General features: G+C 51.4%; 2 protein-coding genes across 3 annotated transcripts in view; both read right to left on the bottom strand.

Annotated features, from left to right (window-relative positions):
- Nucleotides 1-21,515, bottom strand: part of LOC103617489 — a 33,826-nt gene that overhangs the window by 9,363 nt on the left and 2,948 nt on the right. Inside the window, exons 2-17 of the mRNA XM_017736948.1 lie at nt 17,558-17,793; nt 15,106-15,282; nt 12,821-12,936; nt 11,433-11,504; nt 10,992-11,205; nt 10,625-10,711; nt 9,244-9,352; nt 5,708-5,781; nt 5,260-5,338; nt 5,006-5,067; nt 2,425-2,635; nt 1,722-1,888; nt 1,487-1,545; nt 1,194-1,299; nt 807-1,053; nt 430-539 (exon numbers count right to left, since the gene is read on the bottom strand). Of these exons, the coding sequence (XP_017592437.1) occupies nt 430-539; nt 807-1,053; nt 1,194-1,299; nt 1,487-1,545; nt 1,722-1,888; nt 2,425-2,635; nt 5,006-5,067; nt 5,260-5,338; nt 5,708-5,781; nt 9,244-9,352; nt 10,625-10,711; nt 10,992-11,205; nt 11,433-11,504; nt 12,821-12,936; nt 15,106-15,282; nt 17,558-17,711 (2,044 nt within the window). The 5' untranslated portion in view covers nt 17,712-17,793. The remainder of the gene's footprint in view (nt 1-429; nt 540-806; nt 1,054-1,193; nt 1,300-1,486; nt 1,546-1,721; nt 1,889-2,424; nt 2,636-5,005; nt 5,068-5,259; nt 5,339-5,707; nt 5,782-9,243; nt 9,353-10,624; nt 10,712-10,991; nt 11,206-11,432; nt 11,505-12,820; nt 12,937-15,105; nt 15,283-17,557; nt 17,794-21,515) is intronic.
- NPAS4 (neuronal PAS domain protein 4) lies at nt 7-4,999 on the bottom strand. Of its 2 annotated transcripts, none has more exons than XM_017736951.1 (6): nt 2,425-4,999; nt 1,722-1,957; nt 1,487-1,623; nt 1,194-1,299; nt 807-1,053; nt 7-539 (listed from the first exon to the last, which is right to left on the bottom strand). In XM_017736951.1, the coding sequence occupies exons 1-6, from the start codon at nt 2,523-2,525 to the stop codon at nt 368-370; spliced, it is 999 nt and encodes a 332-aa protein (XP_017592440.1). In that variant the 5' UTR covers nt 2,526-4,999; the 3' UTR covers nt 7-367. The 2 variants fall into 2 exon arrangements, with proteins under 2 accessions (XP_017592440.1, XP_017592441.1); XM_017736952.1 differs by having other exon boundaries at nt 1,722-1,888.

Below are 21,515 nucleotides of genomic sequence, written 5' to 3'. Positions count from 1 at the left end.
CGAGGGAAGAGACAGAGTGAGCTGGCAGTAGGGCACGGCCCCAGGCTGCCTGTACAGCCCGCAGGCTGCCCCGATGAGCTCTGCCGTCGGTCACTAGTCTGGCCCCAGCGGGACAGAAGCCACACAGAGCAGAGTCAAGTCCGCAGCAGTCCTGCCCTCGCAAAGACATGGGGCTCAAATGGGCTTGCCTCTCCTCTGTATACTGTGGCAAAGCAGGATGCCCACCTCCAGGTTAGAAACTGCCTGTGACCTTGTAGACAGTGTATGGGGTGTGTAACCACTTCCCTGCCTCATCCTTTTTGGAGCAGGGAGTCACAACAGGGAGGACTGAATTCGCTTTGTCGCTGCTGTCCTGGATAGCCACGTTTCAGGCATAACCAGACCAGGGAGCCAGGGGACAGCACACACATTCCCAGGCCTGACACTCACCCACGGCTCTGTGCTGGGCAGCTGCCAAGTCAGCATCCTCAGGGTGCAGGAGGCTGTACCACGACTGACCGACCAGCTCCTCCCTGTGGTAGCCGAGGTGGTAGGTGACACTGGGAAAGACAAGGGGAGTGGGGACTGAGTGTTGTACAGAGCCTGCACTGTGTCAGCAAGGAGCAGCTGCTGCATGACGAAGAATGAAACAGCAGAGGTACAGAAATGAGTTGTAAATGAGGGAAGAGGTTTGGGAAGTGTTTGTGAGAGTCTCAGTGCTCATGCAGGGTCTAGCCTGCATCCCATACACAGGCTTGGTGAAGAGAAATGATTCTTGCTGCCTGAGATGTACAGCTGGAGCTGTGGTGCAAGCAGGCAGCCCTCACCTCTCCGTGACATCAATAAACGTCATGTCCAGGAGATGCATGCTCTGGAATATGTCATCCTGGGAAGCAGCTTCGCCATCTGTGGGCGACTGCACAACGGGTGTGCAGAGGGCCAGGAAGGCTGTGGTGGAGGGGGACGGTGGCCAGCGCAGGGCCACAAAGCGCCCACACACTGCCACGACCCGATTCCCCCCATGCTGCAGCCGGAAGGCCTTGGATGTACGCATCTCGCTGACAAAAGTGACTTCTGCAGGGAAACACACCGTTCAGAGGGTCAGGGGCTCCCTCACTCTGCTCCCAGCAGGGCTGGCCCTGGCTCTCTAATCACAGCCAAAGGCCAGAGCAGGGTGGCAAGATCCATGAGATGCCAGCTGAGGCCTCCCTTACCCCTGCCAGGCTCCTCCTGGGCAAGGAGGAGCTTCTTGTGCACATCCTCTCCCACTCGCCCATCCAGGATGTCAAAGACCGTGTCCCCTTGGGCAAGCAGCTCCACCTGATAAAGAGGGGGCTGCCCTCAGAGACTGTGCCCCTCTCAGTGGGCCCTGGCTGGCACCGTGGGGGCAGAGCCTGCTGGAGCCACAGCCCAGCATCTGCTGGGGCAGCGTGCTGTGCATGCAATAAAGGCACCAGGATGGGTATGGGGACAGTGACTGCAAATGCTCAGTGAGCAGTAGCCTTACCACGGAGAGGCCCAGCACCTGAGCCACGTTCTCTGAGATGTAGACCAGCTTGTTGTCGGCTGAGAGCACAAGCAGAAATCCCGGGAGCAGGGAGAGTAGTTCTGTGCCGAGGGCCGGACCCGCAGGAGGAGCCAAGCCTGCGTGGGGAGGAGGGTGAAGTGCTGTCTTGGATGGGGCAGGAGCAGTGCCCCACACAGAGCCAAGCCAGCGTGGAGTACAGCAGTGCTGAGGGTACCTGGAGGGAACAGCTGAGCCCCCCGCAGCCGGAGGCACACCAGGGCCATGGTGTGGAGGTAGGAGAGCCGCTCCTTCTCCTCTGCGGAGATGGGCAGCAGGGAGCGCAGTGCCTGCAGCTCCGCATTGATCTGGTCTCGGCGAGCCTTGGAGGCACTCTTGGTTGACCTGCAAAGCCAGCCAGCCATCTGGGACACGTGTCCAGGGAGGGAAAGGGACTGCATTCCCTGCCTGTCACTGTGGGAAGAATTGCAAGCTCAGGGATATGGAGTGGAGATGCTCAGCACCCGTGCCAGCTGCTGCCTCTAGGAGAGCAAACCTTGTGGGCACAGGCAGAGGTGCTCAGGCCTGCCCAGGGGCACACGCCGCTGCTATGGCTGTTGCCTCTCCTGCTGGGCACCAGGTTGGACATGTGCTTTGGTAGGGAGCCCATGTGACACAACCTCCCCACCAAACCCAAGGATGGAAACTGCATCCAGACCTGGAATGTGCACCCCAGCAGAGTGCAATATGCCTTTCCTCTTAAACCACCTAAAATACCTCTGCCCCTCCAAATTTCTGCACCTCCTCCCCATGCACCAGCTGGCAGTCCCGCTGTCCCAGGCTGGTGTCAGCATCTTGCAAGGGCCATTAGATCCTACACCAGCTGTCCCGGGGTTCTGGGAGGCCATCCCAGCCCTGAGGGAGGGCAGGAGGGAGCTCACCTGAACGGCCTCGAGGCGCTGGGTGCCTGCTTGGCCCTCCTGGGCAGGCAGTTCATCTCCGCCTGCAGGGGCCGGTGGCAGTGGCTGGAGAAGATGGTCATGCTGCCGGGACTGGGATGGCCTGAAGCTGGCAGGGAAACGCTGCCTCCTTCGCCTCTGGCTGTGGCTGAACCTGCTGACCCTGCTGCTCCTGGCCTCCTTTTGTCCCCTCCTGGAGTGCAGAGGCCAAGCCACTCACAGAGAGAGTTACCTCTTGTGACGCAACTCCAAACAGCTCGGGGCTATTTTTAGAAGGCAGGCTGCTAAAAATAGCCCTTGCAGCCAGCTGCAATTTGAGAGGGGAAGTAATAAAAGGAAGCCAGGGTCTTTAAAGCAAACCTGCCGCTCAGGAGGGGGCAGTGACAAAGACAGCAGGGGGATCCCCTGTGGGGCACACATCTGCCCAGCTCCTGCCAGCCCAGCAGAACATCCTGTGTCTAGTCTGCCTGCCTGGGAGCTGCTCTCCAGCATCACTGATGACTGGGCTGGGTGCTGGGAGAAGGAGCTGATAAGCCAAGAAAATGCACTGGAGACACCTAGACCAAGGTGGTGAGCAGTGTCCCATGCCCCAGCCTGCAGCAGGGTCCTGGCAGAGGCAGGTTAGGGCCACAGCACCCGTGAACCCAAGAGAGCCCCTTGAAGAGGAGTGAGGTATCAGTGACCCCTCTCCCTGATGAGCCCCTTATTTTCTTCCCAGAGAAGACTTCTCCCTGCCAAAGGTTTGCTCTCCAGAGGCAGCTGGCAGGGAGTGCTGAGCCTTTCTGGGGCCTATTGTGTCCACTCGATGCCCCAGAGATTGTGATTCTTCCCAGTGACAGCCATTCATGGACAGAATTGAGAGAATTGGGGAGCCTCTGTGCTCAGCACCGCACGACCCAGCCCAGGGACTCCGGTGCTCAGGAGGTGTTTCCTAGTGCCTGGCACCCTGCAAGGAGAGTAAGCTTGGTGCTTCAGTGCACAAGAAAAAAACTCCACCATTTATTTCACAGACTGAGAGCGCACCTGTGGCCAAGGCAGCTGATTGAGGAGGGGAGTTAGAGCTGCTGGACAACACAGGGTAGATGTTCACCTAAGTCCTTGTGGGTAACCTCTGGGTGCCAAGGACCACAAAGGACGAGCCCAGGCTGGGGCTGCTCTCCCTCAGCCAAATGTGCTGTCACAGCACACCCTGTTTCCCTCCAGGCCAATGATGCTCAGCACCTATCACGGTGAGGTGCTGCCAGCGTGTGAAGAACCAGCTCTTGTCGCAATTGTGGTGCCTTCTGTTCTCTTGCCACAGGGTTTTCACTGCTCTCAGGCCACTCCAGACTGCTCCATTGTGCTTGCATTGGCCACCTCCTGCAGGCTGAGGAGCCCAGGCACCTCTGCAACCTTGTGCTGCTGGCTGAGCACTTGACCCTGGCTGTGTGCCAGCCCTCAGGGCAGGGGAGACAGCCTGGGCCCTCTGCCAACCATTCCTGGCAGGCAGCTACCACCATCTCTGTGACTTTACATCCCAGGAAACACCCTGAGTGCTTCCCTAGCTTTCTCTGCATTAGCCCCACTACAGTTGCCACTGGAGCTCCACATCAGACGCCTCACGTTGGTGGGAAGGGGCTTGAGCACAGTCCTCTGTGCCACCCAGGAAGGCTGTCCCAGGCATCCCTCCACCTCCACCCCTGAAGCAGGAAGTTACAGAGCACCCACCTACCTGAACCAGCACAGCCCAGGAGACATACACCATTTTCCTTCTGTCCTCTTGCAGGACAGCACAACTCTGGGCAGCAGGCAGGTACCCCAGGGCAGTGCTGCTGAGGGGCCCAGCATCCCTTCCCCACCCCAGGTAGGGCTGTGGCTCACATCAGCCACTGCCTGCTGCTGCCACAAGCCACTAGTGGCCTGCAGCTTCAGGGGAAGGCATCTGGTTCACTCTGACCCCTCTCACGCCTCTTCTCCCCCAGTTCATCTGCTAGGACACACAGAAACCACGTCTGCCTCACCATTTATAAAACTCCCCCGTGTTGCTGTTTTACAATGGGAGCTGGGCAGTGTCCAGCTGGGCCCAGATCCCCACACTGGGCTCAGCTTGGACGTGGGGCCTGCCATTTAGTGCCAGGAAGCTGTCAGGGCTGGCAGGAGCAGGTGTAGAGGTTCCTGCTCTCTTGAGGCAATGCAGGAACAGTTCAGGTTGACCCTGACATCAACCCCAGGGCCATGGCTGGTGGTAAGAGTTGATTCAGGCCCTTGGAAAGTGGCTGGGGACCGGACAGCACAGCTGCAGTTCCACAGGCAAAGGGAAGGAAGCTCTAGAGCCACCAGCAAGGAGAGGGGTCACAGCTGTGCTGCTGGGGCCAGACAGTTTTTCCCCCAGTGGCCAGCTCTGCCTGTCCACTCGTGCTGCCCAAAGCGTGTCAAGGTCAGAGGCAGGCCTAGCTAGGGCAAGACAAACCGAGCTCACACACTCCTTGCTTGAAAGGGCTAAAAATTCATGCAGGCAGTGGAGCAAGAGGTCAGTATGTGGAGGGGTGAGGGCAGGGTGGAAGAAGGACGAGTTGTCTTCAGCCCTGGTTGGAGACAATGGGGCGGCTGATGGTGCTGTTTGTTGTCATGGCCGAGAGCTCCCATCTGTAACACACGAAGAGGATACACTGAGAGAAAGCACAAACACTGTTCCCAGGGCTGGAGCAGCTTTGCTTCAAGTCAGCCTCAGCTATAGTCTCCAGCCCAGCCCGCCTCAGAGGTGCACAGTGCCAAGGCTGGAGCACCTCAAGGTCAGGGAGCACCCAGAGAGTGACCTGCCAGCAAGGCACAGCATACCTGATATCGTGGGGAAGGCAGGACTGGTCCAGGCTGTACTGAATCACTGCTAGCTTACACAGCGTCTTCAGACTGGGGCCTGTGAAAAGAAGGCAATTCAGCTACAGCAGGCCTTGACTGGACACCATGGAGGCTCCAGCATCATGCAATCAGTGCCACAGGAAAACAGGGCAGAGCCTTATCTGAGGGACAAGGCAGAGTGCACACCAGGGACAGGCTGGGGTGGCTTCTGTGCTCCCACAGAGGTCTGCATGCAGGAGTGCATGAAGCATGGCTGCACCTCTGGCTGCTCTGCCTTAGGCCAAGCACACTGGTCAGACACAGCTGTCTGGCTCTGGGACATGGCACCTGGAGCCATGTAGGGCACAGTAGGGTGCTTCACAGCAGGGCCTGCTCACAGGGCACCTTGTGGCAAGAGGTACAGGGTGGGCAGGAAGTGCTCACGTACTGAAGTCGAGGATGTAGAGATCTGAGTGATCCATCAGGTCGAATTCATCACCCATTCCCTCCTCTGGAGATGGACTGCAGAAACCAAGCACAGTGTGTCAGTCAGTGCCAAAATTGTTATACACCAGCTCGGCTGAGCAAGTCCAGGAATGTTCCTGGTCTGTCTGTCCCATGCAAGGGCCCTGTGATCCCTCCTGCCCCTCTGATGCCCCAAGCAGCACCCAAAGTCATCACTCTCCCAGCTCCTTGCAGAGTAGGCAGAGCTGCACAGAGCCAGGGAGCAGAAACCCACATCATTTCCTCTGCTGGGCATGGGGGATCTGCCTCCTTTTCATGGATGACCATGATGATTCCAGCCATGAGCCTCCCCCTCACCTCACCTGTCCATCACTCCTGTTCTCATGTAGTTAAGATCTACTGCAATTATTTCAGCTTGGCCACTGAGATGCTGTAAGAGGAGTGTAGAGAAAGCAGCTAGAAAATATCTGCATGACAGGGCAAGCACAGACATTTCTCAGCCCAACTCAGGAATCACTTTGGACTCCAGCCACAGCTGGAGTGGTTCTGCCAAAATGGGGACGGCATTTCAGAAGACTGTAACTGAGCACTGAGCAGTGCAGCAGTCATTTTAATCCAATTCCAATTTGCTGATACTCCCATCTGATGTTGGTCCTGGAATGCTAATGAGGAACTACAACATCAGGGATTTCTAGGGAACAGTCTCACCTATGGTTTCCTGCCACAATGGTCTTGATGGAACAACCAAAGCACCTGAGAGACTGGACACTACATCTCCTTGCACAGAGAGATCAGCCTGTGCTGAAACAGGGGAAGGCACTCCCATGGCTGATGGTTGTTTGGAGAATTTGAAAGAAAGGAAAGGTGTTTTATGTCCTGCTTTGGTTTGTGACAAACCAATTTAGTGTACCCTCACCTCTTAGCTGGGACCGACCTCATGCAGTGACTTCTCGCCCCAGTGTCACTTGTTTCCCCACCTATGAGCCACTAAGCTTCACACCTCATGGAACATGAGGCAGTGCCTGCCCCCCCAGGTCCCCACAACCCCAGGCCAAACTGCAGAGCACAGCTCACTGCTGGCAGAGAAGACCTGTTGCTGATGGGACTCATCTGCCCGGATACAGGCAAGAGCCCCTTTAATTCCACCTCGTGTGCTTACAACACCACAATCTAATCTCACATCCACGTCACAGGAAACCCCAGACCATCCGTTATCTATCAAAGGAAAGCCAGCAGGCACCATGTCTGCGGTTTTAATCACCAAAAGGCAAGTAGCAGGGTGAGCCTGGAGTTCAAGATCAGGCAGCCCCCAGGCAGCAGGGTGTAGGGCATGCCTTTACCAGCCAGAGCCCAGCAAAACTGCTCATTCCAGCTGCAAAACAACTCACCCTGCATTCAGTGACAGCCTCTGTTCCCTCACCAGAGCCAGGATTTCTAAGCCTTGTCAGGGAAAACACAGTCTGAAGCCAAATCTGAATCAGCATCTCTTCAGCCAGAACTGTTTTATAGCATTCCTTCTCCCCCTCCTTCTTCCTTGTGGATGGTCTCTGCACACTGAATTACTGGTGGGAATTGGGGGGAAACCAGACCAGGGCCATAACTGTGCCATGGGAACACCAAGCTTCCTGGTGCCTTAAACAGGACACAAGTGATGGATTGCTCCTGGCCACAGTGAGGAACCAGAGCTGGGGCAAAAAGACCAGGCTCTGGGCAGGACTACCAAAGAAACAAAGCTTTTGGATGCCACAGGAGCAAGCAGCCTGCAGAAGTGCCTCTTCAGCAGTCTACAGGATGTGTGAATCCTGGAAGGGTGGGCAGGACACAAAGGGGTTTTGCCTGCCCATCCCCCAGTGCCGCTCCCTAGAAAGCTGAGCCTGCCGGCTCATCCTCTTGAGAATCCCGGCTGGAGAGCCCGTGCTGTGTGACCCCTCCCCCTTCCCAGCCAGGGCAGCACAGGTCAGGAGGCAGACCACTGGGAGTTCTCCATTACAATGACTTCCTGGAAAACTTCTTATCTCGCCAGGCAGCTCCAGAATACACCTGATAACTGTTACAGGAAGCGAGCACGGGCCCACCCCCACCTCCCACTTCCCCAGCCTGCAAGACCCTCCCTCCAGTTCAAGCAGGCTGCATTCCTGGCTGCCAGCAGCTCTTCCTAGCCCACACTAGTGCTGATGAACGTGCCCGTATTGGCGTCGAGCCTGACTTAAGAAACAGGCTGAATTCTGAAGTGGTTCAGTGGAGAAGACAAGGCACTGCTGCATTGCCTGGCAAGAGTGGACCAAACTCCAAAAAGCTGGTGTCAAATTTGTTGTGGTTTGCTAGCATTTCCCAGGAGTGCCACGGCTTAACATCAGAGTTCAGCTGCTGCTGTAACACAAATCTACAGAGCACAGCATCTGGGACCACCCAAAACTCCCATAAAGCCCTACCAAGCCTTCTGCTGTACTGAGCACCACCCAGTATCATTAGAGGAGACTGGACAAACTTAGCACCTCTGGATACCTCACCTGCACAAAGCATTCCCTCACAGCCACACAGCTGTCCTACAGCTAAGCACACGCCCCCTGAACTCCTGGAACCTGAAGGCACTTTACCCCATGACACACTGGTATGGTCAAGCCATCAGCAGAATCTGTCCTGCTTGGTCCACTGCCCCAAGCTGGCTTCAGAAGCATCCCCAAAAAGCCACTAGCAGGATCCCAGGGAGAGCCCCAAAGCTTTCTAAACCATGTAGAGAGCTGAAAGCATTTAAGATGTCTCTGCAAGCTGGACTGTGCTCCCGAGCTGCAATTTGTCACTCCAGATAGCATAGAGTGTGTCCTGGTGATAGGCCACTTCCTTTCTTTTAGCAGCTGTTAAGACTCTTGGCCACATCCAGCTGCCCCGCACCCTGGCAGTATCACCCCCAGTGTTTTGACAGCTAAATCCCTAACACCAGGTCCCAGTTGTGAATGGAAATATTGCTAAGGAACACTGGCACAGAAGGCAACATTGTCTTGTCATGTGTGTAGGCTCCTCAAACAGCTCCCAGCTGAGCTGACATCCCACTGCAGCTTGGCAGCAGAACCCACACTTGCCAATGGGAGAAAGCTCTGGTGGGAGAAGCAGGGCAGCACGTAGGTGAAGATAAGTCAGTCTGAGGTCTGCTCTGGCACAGCAGACTGAGATACGTGTCCTCCTGACAGCAGGATCTCCTCCCTCATCCCCACCACCTTTTTCACAGAAAGCTTGAGCACTGCACAACCCCTCCTGAGCAGCCTGTTACACCCTTCTGTCTCTACATGTACGAGATGGCTTGTCACCAGATGCTTTACAAGCCTACATGACACCTTCAGTCTCTTCCATGGCCTTTTTCAGAGGAGCCCTGGTGTACATGATTACTTACACTTGTCAGATAGACTGACACTTGCCATGTGCCTCTGAAGTCCATCTGATACAGCGTGGGACAGAGAGTGAAGGGACACTGTGCTGAAGGGAGTGGCAAAGCCTCTCAAGGAGCCACTTCATACAACTCACCTGGTACCTCCAAAGAGGATGATTTTGTCCCCTACTCTGCAGCAGCACTGCCGGCGGCGAGGACATGGCCCTTTCCCCTTGGGTTCAATCTTCCTCCAAGAAAGAGAAACTAAGGGGAGGAAAAGAGTGCACCAGCTTGTCACAAGAGCCTGGCCAAGACCAGCTATAAGCAGGTTATGAATTTAAACAGATCACAGGAAAACCAGAGGCCCACTACCTCACAGACACCAACTAGCCAATATCCACCCTGCCCCCGACCTCCTCACCAGTGGCTAAATGATGCATTTCTAGGAGGTTGTTACTGAAGTGCCACTTAGAGGCTGGTCACAGTCCTGGAGCTCTGCCTGCTGAGACAGGATTTGTGGGTCATTTCATAGAATGGTTTGGGTTGGGGGGACCTTAAAGACCATCTTGTTACAACCCCCGCCATGGGCAGGGACACCTTGCACTAAACCAGGTTGCTCAAAGCCCCATCAAGGCCTTTCACTTGTAAAGCCTGAGCACCAGGACCCACAGACTGCCATGGCAGCGGGTCTGACATCACAGGGAGCGGCACAGGGCAGAGCTGCAGGAGCAGGCAGGCAGCCTCCCTTCCCCAGAACCTGCTGCGGTCGGGATCTGGAGGAAGGAGATCCAGGAACCAGCTCCATCTGCTGGCAGACTGTGATCGCAGAGCACCCTGGCAGAGGTGCATCAGCTGCTGGGACAGCTTGGCTGCGGGAGGAGGGCATGGAGACCTGAACAAGGTGGAGACAGCAGCCTTTGTTCTTGCTGCTCTCTGTGGCAAGGATGCTGGGGGGCGACAAAGCACAGGATTGAAACGTGCAGGAGCTCTGACACCAGCTCACAGATCAGCTTGGGGAGCAGCAGGTTGGCTGCTCTCAGGTAACTTCAGCATGCAAAGCAATTAGCAAACAAAATTAGTCTAGACAGTGAAATGTGCCTGAGGACCCCAAAACAGCTCACAGCTGACTGATATTCAGGGTACCAGCTGAAGAACCACCCCTTCTGCTGCACAGTTTGAGCTGGTACCAAGAGGTGGTGATCCTGCAGTTCAAGTTGAATGGTTTCCCCAGCTATAGTCTCTCCCTACTCTAACCCCATTGCTTCTCCATATATCCTCTTCTGCCAAAGAGAGTATTGCATATTTAAGAACAAGACAAAGTTTTTCCAATTAAATATGTCTTTCAGCAATACCTCTTTTTCCACTTTCTAACTGAGATTTGGAAACATCCTGAGGAGGCAGGGTAGCAAGTTGCTGTCAGAGGAGCCAAGAGCCATGCCCCCCAAGCAGTACTCCTTGGATACTATGTTCCTCTGAGCACTCACATGCCTGAGGGCCTGGAGCACTATCACTGCATCAAGTTAAAAGCATAAATACCTGGATTGAATTTCCAGAGGTCATGGAAGTGTCTGTTCAGGCGTGCATTGTAGCCACCAAATACATATAGTTCACCGTTGTAGCTGACTGTAGGGAGTAAGCACAGACATCAGAGGGCCATCCAGCAGCTCCCCGACCCAACATCAAACATAAAGCAAAGTGGTGCTGGTTGTCCACCTCTGCTTACATCACCTTCATGTGCAGCGTGGTGTGCCAAGGCTTTTCGGTGGGCAGCAGCTTTCCACAGAAATTGGGCTTTGTGCACCCCTTGCTAACCCACAGCCCCACCCAGCAGAGCAGACACCCCTTCTAAGGCAGGCAGAAATTTCCTTCCACCATCCTCCACCCTCAGCAGACCCACACTCACAGGCTGAATGGCTCCGCCGGCCCTCCGGGAGCACGGGAGTGGGAGGGGAGTCCAGCCAGGAGTTGGTTTCTGTATCAAACACTTTAATGCGGTTACAGTAGATCTCATTGTTGGAGTGAAATGGCCCAAAACGATCAGCTCTGCCACCAAACACGTACATCTTTGTTCCAATGATGGTAGCTGAATGAAAGTCTCTCCAGCGAGCTGGGGTACCCTGAAGGACAGAGTAAAACAGAAAGACAAAAGAAAGAATGCAGATTACCCAGAGAAATAACACATCTTGATGGGGAGGCTGGGTGTCCGCCTTCTCCTGGAGAACTTCCCATCCTGCAGATCCCAGCCACACCAGCCAGAAGCTGTGAGACAAGTGTGGGCAGCTACCCCAGAGAGTAGCAGACACAAAACTTCCTCCACAAACCAGAGCGCAAAGCAGACACTGACCTTGGCAGAGATTAAGGTCCACGTCATGTTTGTGGTGTCCAATTTATGGATATCATTTGAAAAGCAGTCAGCCTGGAAGACAGACAAGCAGCTTGGTCACAAAGGGACTGAGAAGCCTGGTCTCATCCAGCCCCAGCAAGGATGCTGCCCTACAGACCTGGAGCATCCCTTTGGGGGTCTGCTTCCTAAAAGACAAGGTGCTTGCTCAGGCAGCACTTATCACTTAACAAGAGGAAGGAAAAGCCTGTTTCTTCTCAAAGGTGTCCTATCTCTTCCTGAAGCTTTCCCATTTATTTGGTGCTCAGTTCCTCCCCCAAAGACTGTCCTGCACACAATACATTCATGGCAGGAGCTACCTCCTCTCCATGTAGCAGGAGAAGAAAGAGGCATTAGCAGGACAGTCAAACTGGCTCCTGGCTTTGCTAAGGCCACCTGACGATATGCAGAAGCTAAGATTACTTCTGGGAAACATCCAGGAGCAAATACACTCCAGGTTCTGAGGTCCCACATAACCCATCTGCAGCTGGCTGCCTGGAAGAGATTGCATTCACACAGACACTGTGGACTCCTGCTCTTCCAGGCGAGGTAGAGAGCAGCAAGACAGCCAGAGGTTTATTTGGTCTTGTTTAAAAACAAGACACATCTGAACTGCTCCTGGTGCTGTAAACAATATCATGGATTTGGCATACTATTGTCCTCAGAAAAGAGGGAATAACCCAGACTGCTGTAACAGAGCCCCAGCTTTCTTCCAAACACGCAGACGTGACTTTGCACAGCTTTTCTGGAGCTTGGTGATAGGCTGAAATTATATTTACTCACTTCTTAAGATGAGATCATAAGTATTTGCTCAAAAGAGCATTAGGCACACTGACAGCTATTGCAGGATGAACTTTGGCTCAAGGTATTCTTAATGGGAAGGCAACCAAGTGTTTGCTGAAATGGATCAGGAAGATGTCAGAGCAGGTAGAGACTACAGGGAACATGCACCAGACTAGAACAAAACCTCATTTTCTCGCTCATTTCTGAGCCAAATTAAAATAAATGTAGATTAATATATACTTATTAAAAATGTTGTGTATTTATTTATCTGCATTTGGCTGAGAAATGAGCCAGAAAAAAATTATATAAAAAAAATTTATATTTTTACATCTTTATGGTAAATATGTTTTGTGAAAGTTAAAATAAAATCCACCATTTTTTTGGACTTACTTTTCCAACCATCTTCTCCACAAAACAATTAGCATAGCCTGGGTACTAATGCCATAACTTTCCTAAGTTACAAAATGACAGTGACTATGAATACAAATACGCCCCCATGTCCTGCCTCTATCAGTGTCCTGGGTATCAACACCCTCTTTCACCAATTAACAGTTACAGAGACTACTCACCAGCTGTTCATAGCCTCCAAAGATAAACATGCTCTTTGCCAGGACACAAGCTGAGTGCCCATCTCTTGCCCCTGGGACCATTCCAGACACCTTCGGTGTGAACCACTTGTGCGTGTCTGAAACAAAACAAGAGGCAATGCTGAGAAAACGCAGTAGGTGTTGGGGTGGGATAGCTCTATTACTGCTGTTCTTAATTTCTAAGGCAGAAATCATTCTCTCTTTCTCACACAGCACCTGCTCTGCCAGAGAGGCTGCAAGCTTCTTTGGGCAAGGCTACCTGCCTGAGCCTCCACAGAGGGACACAGTGATAGGAAGTCTTAGCCTCTGGGCACAGCCACCGACTGCCTGACCAAAGAGCTCACATTTTAAGTGTGAGTAGTACAGCACTGCTTGAGCAATGTTATTTTTACTGAATCTCTTGCAAAGTGTACTTGTGAGTCACTTATCAACTCTGCATTCACAGTTTCTATTACAATGAAGCAATAATGCTACGTGGCTCAACTGATCTCATGGTGTGGAGATGCTCAGTAACTGAGCATGACTGAGGAAAAACAGCTCTCAAACCCAGATAGAAGTCACTTAACCACAAGCTCTCCTTAACTGTCTTGCACACCCCCATCTCTGCAGTGCAGCTCTCCCTTATCTGCTCCACTTGTTACATTCTCATCCCCTCTTCCTCACTTTCCACCCTTCACAGTGCTCCCTGTGAGCCTGCAACAGCCAGATTCAGCCCCTTAGCCTGCACACTCCATGGGTTGGCTTGATTTAGAAGATGACTTAAAATCTAGCCAGAGCTGTTCTCCATGCCAGGGCAACACAGAGCCAAGCCAGCGACTCACTGCCAAGCACAAGCAGGCACCTGCCCCAAGAGCTCACAGAGGCACAGATAAGCCTCAAGGCTGGAGGAGACATTCCCCCACCCTCCCTGACTGCTGCTGGCTGCCAAAAGCAGTCCTTATTTCAGAAAGTCATAATACTGGAGCCAAAGCATGAGGATGACTTCTCTGAACTTGGCCTGCGGACACAACTGTCCCCCTATGCTCCATCTGGCACCACACAAAGGCTCTTGCAAGGTCAGCAGAATCCCTGGGGAGCCTCTAGTGAGAGACAGCTCAGGGCTATCGGGTTCCTTTTCTTCCTGGAGCTCCTTCCAAACTCAGTCACACTGTATCAGCAACAGCTCACCCAAGTGCAACATAAATTAGAGATGGAAAATACCTCAATTTGGGATTAGCTCAGCACCCCAGGGACAAAACTGCACTCAGACAGGACTTTATTTTGCCTCACGTGACTCCTACAGTGGAACTTACACTGCAGACACGGGACTGCGACTGGCAGCCTTACTTTCCAGGAATGGCAGGCCTGTGTGTACAGACAGCTGCAGAGGGTTTGGAGCAGGACTTTCTGTTAATTTTCACTTAATGCTGAAGTGCTGGAGCTGCCAGGGAGACTAGGCAGGTCCCACTACAATGCCTCTGTGTAAGCAGAGGCTTACTAGTGGCTTCTCATGTGTCAGGGGAAGGAAGGGGGAAACCCTACACCCCAAGCTGTAAGATATTTCCTAATAAAGAAGAGACACCCTGACCAAGCACCAGAGCAAGCAGTTTCCTTGCAAGTCCAGCAATACAGTTACTGGCCAGTATTTAGATGGACTTGCCTCCAGAATCCAGATATACTCCTTTTCTTTCCTGACACTTGTGTCCATGCAGCTCCTGATGGTGCCTTTTCTCCAGAGGTGCTCCCGCAGTGCTATGAAGAAGCCAACCAAAAGGCTCAAGGAGTTTAGATTTCAGGTTTATCTAACTTGACTCATCTCTTCCTTGATTTTGCCATCCTGTCCCTGACTACTTCTGTGCTTTTTCCTCACTCTCTTTCATAGTTTCAGAAAGAAGGACCACACTGGAGAGGAACCACAATCCTCAAGAGCCCAGCCCCTTCTTGCTTCAACCTTCAGCCACAATTAAGGAATACTACATCACACAGAGAGAACACTTCAGTTGTAGTTACTATCAGAGAGAGCATACAAAGCTGATAGAAAAATTAAAACCATTTTGATTATTAGACAAGATCAGCAATCTCTGTTCAAAAGCTTTTACAGAGTTTCAAACATGCAGACACAATGGCCACCCTGCTCGACTTCTATAACTGCTGAAACACAGTGACACAGTTTCCTCCAGACTGTCACTGAGGGACAAGAAAACAAATTGGGGAGCAGAGGTGGGGGGTAGAGAGAAGGTCTGATCAAGAACAGTTGTGACAAGGAAGAGTGAGAAGCTGGAACTTACTGACATCAAAAGCATAGAGAACGTTGCAGGCTCCCTCCGTGTCGTTGCGACCACCCCAAATGTAGACGGTGTCATCGATGAGCACTGCTGAGTGCCCATACCTCATGTAGGGCACCTCCCTCACGTGGTCTCGGCTGTTTGTCCACACTGGAGGCAACTTGATCCAGCGCAGAGACACTGGAAACATAAGTTTGAGCCCATGTCAAATGCTAAGCCTGCTAAATTGCTCACAGTTCATAACCCATCCTGCGCGGTGCTTTTTACCCCGTGACAAGGTGCAGAAGCAGTCGAGTAAACAAGAGAAAGCTGTGTCTGACCCTGCGTAGAAGCTAGTTAAGAAATACAGAAGGAAGTCCTCTGGAGGCCCAGAGGACAAAAACAGGCTCTGTTCTACAACAATTCACTGAAAAAGTTTCCACTCTGGCTCATCCTAGACCGTGAGTGAAGATACAGCACACAAACAAAAAAATAGGGAACGAGCAACGAAAAAGTACGGAGGAGACCAAGAATGCAGACACTACTTCAAGCTAGAGAGATTGCTGAGGATATTCAAAGCTGGAAGAATGGGCAGCACAGGAATAATTCACTGCAGTAACATGCAAGGGAACACCTGAAGACATCACTTGGACTTGCACAAGCACAGTTTAAGCAAAGCAACCCAGCAGCTTTATAGGAGCTTTGTTTGCTTTTGTTTTGTTTTTCAAGCTATAGATGAGGTGGCTCTCTGTCTCCTTTACCCCCATCTGTACTCAAGTTCTCCCTGTTAACCTTGTATTACTAATAGGAGTTCCTTGTGATTACAGGTTCCCCTTCCTGGCAGCCTGTGTGTCACGTCCAGCAGCAGCCAGAAGAGTCAACAGGTATTACAGGGTTTAATGACAGTGCAAGAGCCGCAGCAAGCATTACCCACCCATTACATAACAGGACCAGTCACCCTCCCTCTGCCTCACATACAGCCCCCAGGTTTGTTTTCTACATGGGGCTGATATAAAATATAGCAAAAAACAGTCTGCAGTTCCTCTGAAATACTAACCTAGGGAAAGGGAAAAGTCAGGCATCTCAAAAGGTGAGCACCTACCCCACAGGCAGAAAGGGCACTGAGGAAGCACATCCAATGCTAAAGTCAAGCTAGACTGGATGCTTCCTACCTAAAACACAGTCTTCATCTTTGGAAGACTGAAAAGAGATCATTCAAAATCTGGTATCTTGGCTTTAGCACTGGCACCTGACAATGCTAGCTGAGCAAGGGCTTGAGAAGCCACTGTCACTTCCCATGTGGTGGCTGCAGCATTCTGACACTTTAATATTTGGGAGTGGCAAGAACGAAAGACAACACAAGAGCATTCCTTTGGGCACAGTCATTATGCTTCCCCAGAAGAGTGGTGCTCTACTTGGCACGTTCTACAACATTCAGCTGTGTTGAGTGTGAAGGTCCAGTCCCTCTGGACAGAGGTGAATGTCAGTGTTCACAGGACCCTGAGCTACAACCTCCTCCACACTGGGAGCACGTCACCTAGGCAGCCCTCTGTAACCAATGCTTTTATCCCTGCTGCATATCAACCTTAAAGGAGTGAATTCACTGCATCTTACAGACAAACCAGGTTCATCTACCTGTGGGTGTTAGCAGAGCATTCAGCACGCTGCCTGGTCTCTAAAACTGGTCATTGGTTCTCTATTGCTGGCTCTTTTTCACTGGACCCACCCAAGCATCTGTGCAGTTTTTCAACCACCTGCCTAATTACAGGGAAATACTTCATGGACCAGCTCAGTAACCTCTTTAGTTCAAAGAGCACTCAATCAAGAAATACAGCCTCTGCCAGCACAACCATGGCTCCAACTCAGTCTCATGACAGGTACTGGCTACCCTACACAAATGGCTCCAGTTGCAGATGCTTTTCTAAGCTATGTTGTGAATCTTCATGACAGTTGTTACCAAAATGGGAAGGCGTCCCTCCTAGCCACATGCCCCTACTGACTCCATGCTGCAACAGTTGTCAGATGCCCCCATAGGGAAACAGCTCAGATGTCTACACCTGGAGTCAACTGAGTGCACTGGCTCCCAGCCTACTCCTTCCATGCTATGGGCAGTGAGCATGGACATGCTGCAAACTGAAGGGGGGACCTGAGCCAGCTCGATATCACCTCTTTGCACCTGGTTGAGTTAGCGTTCCCAGAGAACAAGGACAAACCAAGTCATTGGCTATGTGCCTACTTCAGTGAGTCCTTACCCTAGCAGTCTGATGAACTACAGCCACTCTGTGTCCTGCCCCTGAAGCTGAAAATGCAAGGCTGCACAAAGAAAGAGGCTCCCATCTACTCTGATAACTTTTTCTGGAAATTAAGAGTCGGACAGCACGTTACAGGGTATCACATGTCAGGCAGCAGCAGGCAAGAAAAGCAGTAACTGAGCCCAGCAAGCCAAGTGCTTTGTGCCCCACAAGGACGTGTTTACCTGCGTTGAAAACGTGGACGTCGATCTGCCGCAGGGTCTCATAGTCCTCTCCAGAGCAGTACCCCCCAAAGGAATAGACCTTGTGCCCGACAGCCACGGCCGCGTGGTTCACCCTCCGTGGCCCACCTTCCAAGTGCACTGCCCACCGTAGCATTCCTCCCTGCAAGCCAGGTGGTCTTCAGGGCCCCCAGTGCCACAGCCACATGCTTCCGAGGCCACCGCAATGTCACCTGGCTCTGCAACACAGACACAATGCCAAAAAAACATGATCCATCTTGCAGGTCTTCCTACCTTCCTTGAATGCCAGCTACAAAGGTTACCTTGCTGTATCCTCATTCAGCTGCCTCCCAATTGGAAACATTCCTCTTGGGAAGGGGACACAGGGCAGGGCCCAGAGGAGCGAGCAGAGATGCCCTTGAATACAAAACCCCTCAGGGCAGCTGCACAGGCAGCCCCAGCCAAAGGCCTTAGGCGAAGGCAGCCGAGGGCGAGCACCCGGCCGTGCCCTGGCCACAAAGGCACGAACGTATCGTGTACATGTCACAACCATTTGTGTGCATGAATGAAAACACACAGCGAGAGCCAGCGGTGAAGGTGAAAAGAACAGACCCAGAGGCAAGAGCGTGCTCTTTGGATCAGTTCTGAGAAACAGCAGAGCAAAATATTAAAACAAAATACCCAACAAAAAACCTCCAAAGAACCACCCCTACATAAAGTAACCTACTTGCCATTATGGGGGTGGGTAACAACATTAGCATTTGGACTCACTGATTTGAGCACTAGGGTTCAATTTAATTAGCCATAAGAGAGCAGAAACCCCCTAAACTAGGTAGAAAGCTCTTTGCTAATGCTAAGAAAAGGTCTTTTCCTCCCACAGCAAATCCAAGCATAACTATGAAAATTCTGTAGCATCATAGCTTGTTAAGCAACTGATATTCTTCTTTCCTCAAACAGATGGCTTAGATCATATCTTAGAAAAGTCACCACAGCTCATTCTTGCAGAGATTCTCCTTTGGATCTAAGCATCTAGAGCACAGTCCTGCCTGGATGCTTCTGAAACAGCAGATCAGTTTGATTTTTAACAGTTTGCTCCCAGCTGAAAAACAGCCTTTAGAAGAGATGTCAGCATTTCAGACAGCGTAAATAAATTTGTCTTCTTTTATTTCTTGGTTCTAGGTTACTGAAAGATTCAGTCAGCATGCTCCCACCCCACAATCAGTTTTAGCATTTGCAGAATCCAAAGAAATTCGGGGATGCCTTTGAACAAGGACTAAATTCCTACACATAAAATTCCTACACTCTGTCCCTTTTCTTTTTAGGAAGTACTGAGTTTTGGCAAGGAGGACTTCCCTCCTGTTTCAGGTTTCTGAAGTAGCTGGAGGGCAGCAAGAGGGGCAGTGCCATGCTGCTCTGCTCCAGTTGGCCACCCCCAGCCCTTCAGTCAAGTGGAATCACCACTCACAACCAGGCCCATCAGCAGCCTGACCACCCCAGTGCCCAGTCCACCCACACACTCCTATTTTATCCCCTCCTGCACGAAGAGTAAGAGATGTCACCAACAGGGAGCTCCTGGCATGAAGCAGAGCTTAGGCTTCCAGCTTCATCCACTGCCTCCATAGACAGTTCAAAACCATTCAGTAACCAGTCATCTCATTCCAGAACTCCCAAATGTCATTAAAATTTGAATAGCGTCTTTTTAAAGTTATTTCTTTTTTGAGTTGTTTTCATGCTCTGTATGTGAAAGTTACAGCGACAGGACACGTGCAAAACCCAAACAGAGACCATCCTGCAGCCTTATTATAACAGGAGTTCCTCCTGCAAATCTGCTTGTTCCTGCAGCAACCACCCTAACCCAAACAGCAGTCAGCAACCCAGAAAGTCACAGCAAGATTTGCTCCAGCAGGGGTGCTCCAGAAGGGCCCAGGAACACCCCCCATCTTTTACAGGCCATGCTTCAATTTCAAATCTAGCAGGTTTGAGGGTTTTTTCTTAAGAAACTATTTTTTTTTAAGCCAGGCAGCACTCTTGTGTAAGTCCTCTGCAAAGCTACAGAACAGATGAGTTTCCATGGAACCCACCAAAGCCACCTTCCAAGCTATTTTGAAGACTTCGCATATCTAAATCTGTTTCCTGCCTCAGTCACAAGTTATTCCTGAAAAATCTAACCAATGTTTTCCTCATAATCTCTTCTCGCTTAAGTGATTCTGTAAAAGACTCCTCAAGGAGCTTAACTGGTCTTTATCACCAGCATCAATATTTTTAACACCCTTCAGACTGAGCCCAATCCAGGAGGACCAAGAGGATGAATCTTATTTCCAAGTTCTCTGCTTGGTTCCTCCTGAGGTAGAAGAGCACAGCTGCTTGGCATGGCAGACAGGCATTGTACCAAGGCCCCGGCCTTTCTTGTTGAAAAGACTTGGAAAACTCTTCCTCACCCTTGGCAGCTCACTTGAGCCAGGTGCAAGGACGCTGGTCCTGTCACCGCCGCAGGAGCTGGCTAACCTTCCCCAGCAGTTCCGCCATTCCGGTCAGAAGGCAGCTCATCCCAAGAGATTAACCTGGTCCACTGAGAACCAGCAGCTCCAGGGCCAACTCCTGGCACTGCAAGAAGGATGTAGAGGTTGAAGCAACAATGTTGAAATGTTGTTTCCTACAATTACTGGGAAAGTTTTTCCCCAAATGAGTGCTTCCCAGGTGACTGGCAGGTGTGGAGTGGTGGCGAGGGCAATGGGATGGAAGTAGGCTGTGCTTCGCCTTGGCTCTGTCCGGGGATACCCCTTTAGAGCAAACACAGAGCTCTGCCAGCACAGCTTCCTGCTGCCCCTCCTCAGAGCCAAGAAAAGCAAACACTCATCTGAACACTGCATGAAGAGAGAATGACCCGAAGTGTGAAGTAATCTTTATAGGGTCATATTTTAAAAGCCATGGGAAAACACAGGATTTAATAAGCTGTCAGGGTTTTCCCAAACCCAAGTGCTCTTCTCTACACTGTAATGAAAGCACCCATGCAAACTCCCATCTTCCTCTTCTGCCACAAGCCTACCCTGAAACTACCACATCTTCCTGCCATCACCAAGCATTTGTTTTGCCCCTTCTCAGCCACACACAGGCCTGGTCTCCTCTCCTCCCTGCACAGCCCTGTCTCCCCAGGATGCCTCCCCTACTCCTCCCCATGCTTTCTGTGCCCAGCTCCAGATTCTCCTCTCCTGCCTTATTTACAATCGTTTCTTTAGACCAGTCTTCTGTCCCAAAGCTTTTTCCTCCTCCAAGCTCCCTCTGTGCACTATCTGCAAATATGAGTTAGACACATATTTTGAGAAAATCCTATTTTCTGTTCTACACCTATGGACACTGTTAAGTCCCATTTCAAGTTTGATTTCCAATGACAATTTATGTTGTATAAATGAGGACATAAATAAACTACTTTTCAACCTCATTCCTATGAGGATTTCTTAGTAGGAGAAGTGCACTTGACATTAAGCTATGCCTTAGATTTCTTTAAAGATCACACAGGACACAGCGAAGGAGAGAGAGAAAAACGGCAAAACTGATAAGAAACAATTTACTAACAATTTCCCCCAACTGTACAATATTAGATTATGCAAAATACATTCTGTGGTTTCTCATTTAGGACACCCGCAACAGTGATGTAGGCTATAAAACACAAAAATATTGGTAAGACAGAGGCAAATTGTATTAGAGAACTAGGAGAGCACTGCAGGATGTGACACACAGAATCATGGAATCACAGCTCCTGTTCAAGCCACTGCTTGCTTCCACTGACTCATGTTAGCGCCTCGCTTCTCTCTCCAAAAACTAACAGAACTCTTACTTCCAACCATGCAATCTTCACAACTCCCTACTTCCCTGTCTGCCAGGGAAGAGATATAGTACCAAGAGATATAGTAAAGCACAGAGGATGAAGAGAAATTCTGAAACCCTGGTACGTCCTGTCATT

This window comes from Corvus brachyrhynchos, unplaced genomic scaffold (genome assembly GCF_000691975.1).
Source record: "Corvus brachyrhynchos isolate BGI_N302 unplaced genomic scaffold, ASM69197v1 scaffold806, whole genome shotgun sequence".
NCBI lineage: Eukaryota > Metazoa > Chordata > Aves > Passeriformes > Corvidae > Corvus > Corvus brachyrhynchos.
The sequence above is the reverse complement of the archived record's forward strand: the minus strand, read 5'-3'. Positions and strand labels throughout refer to the sequence as shown.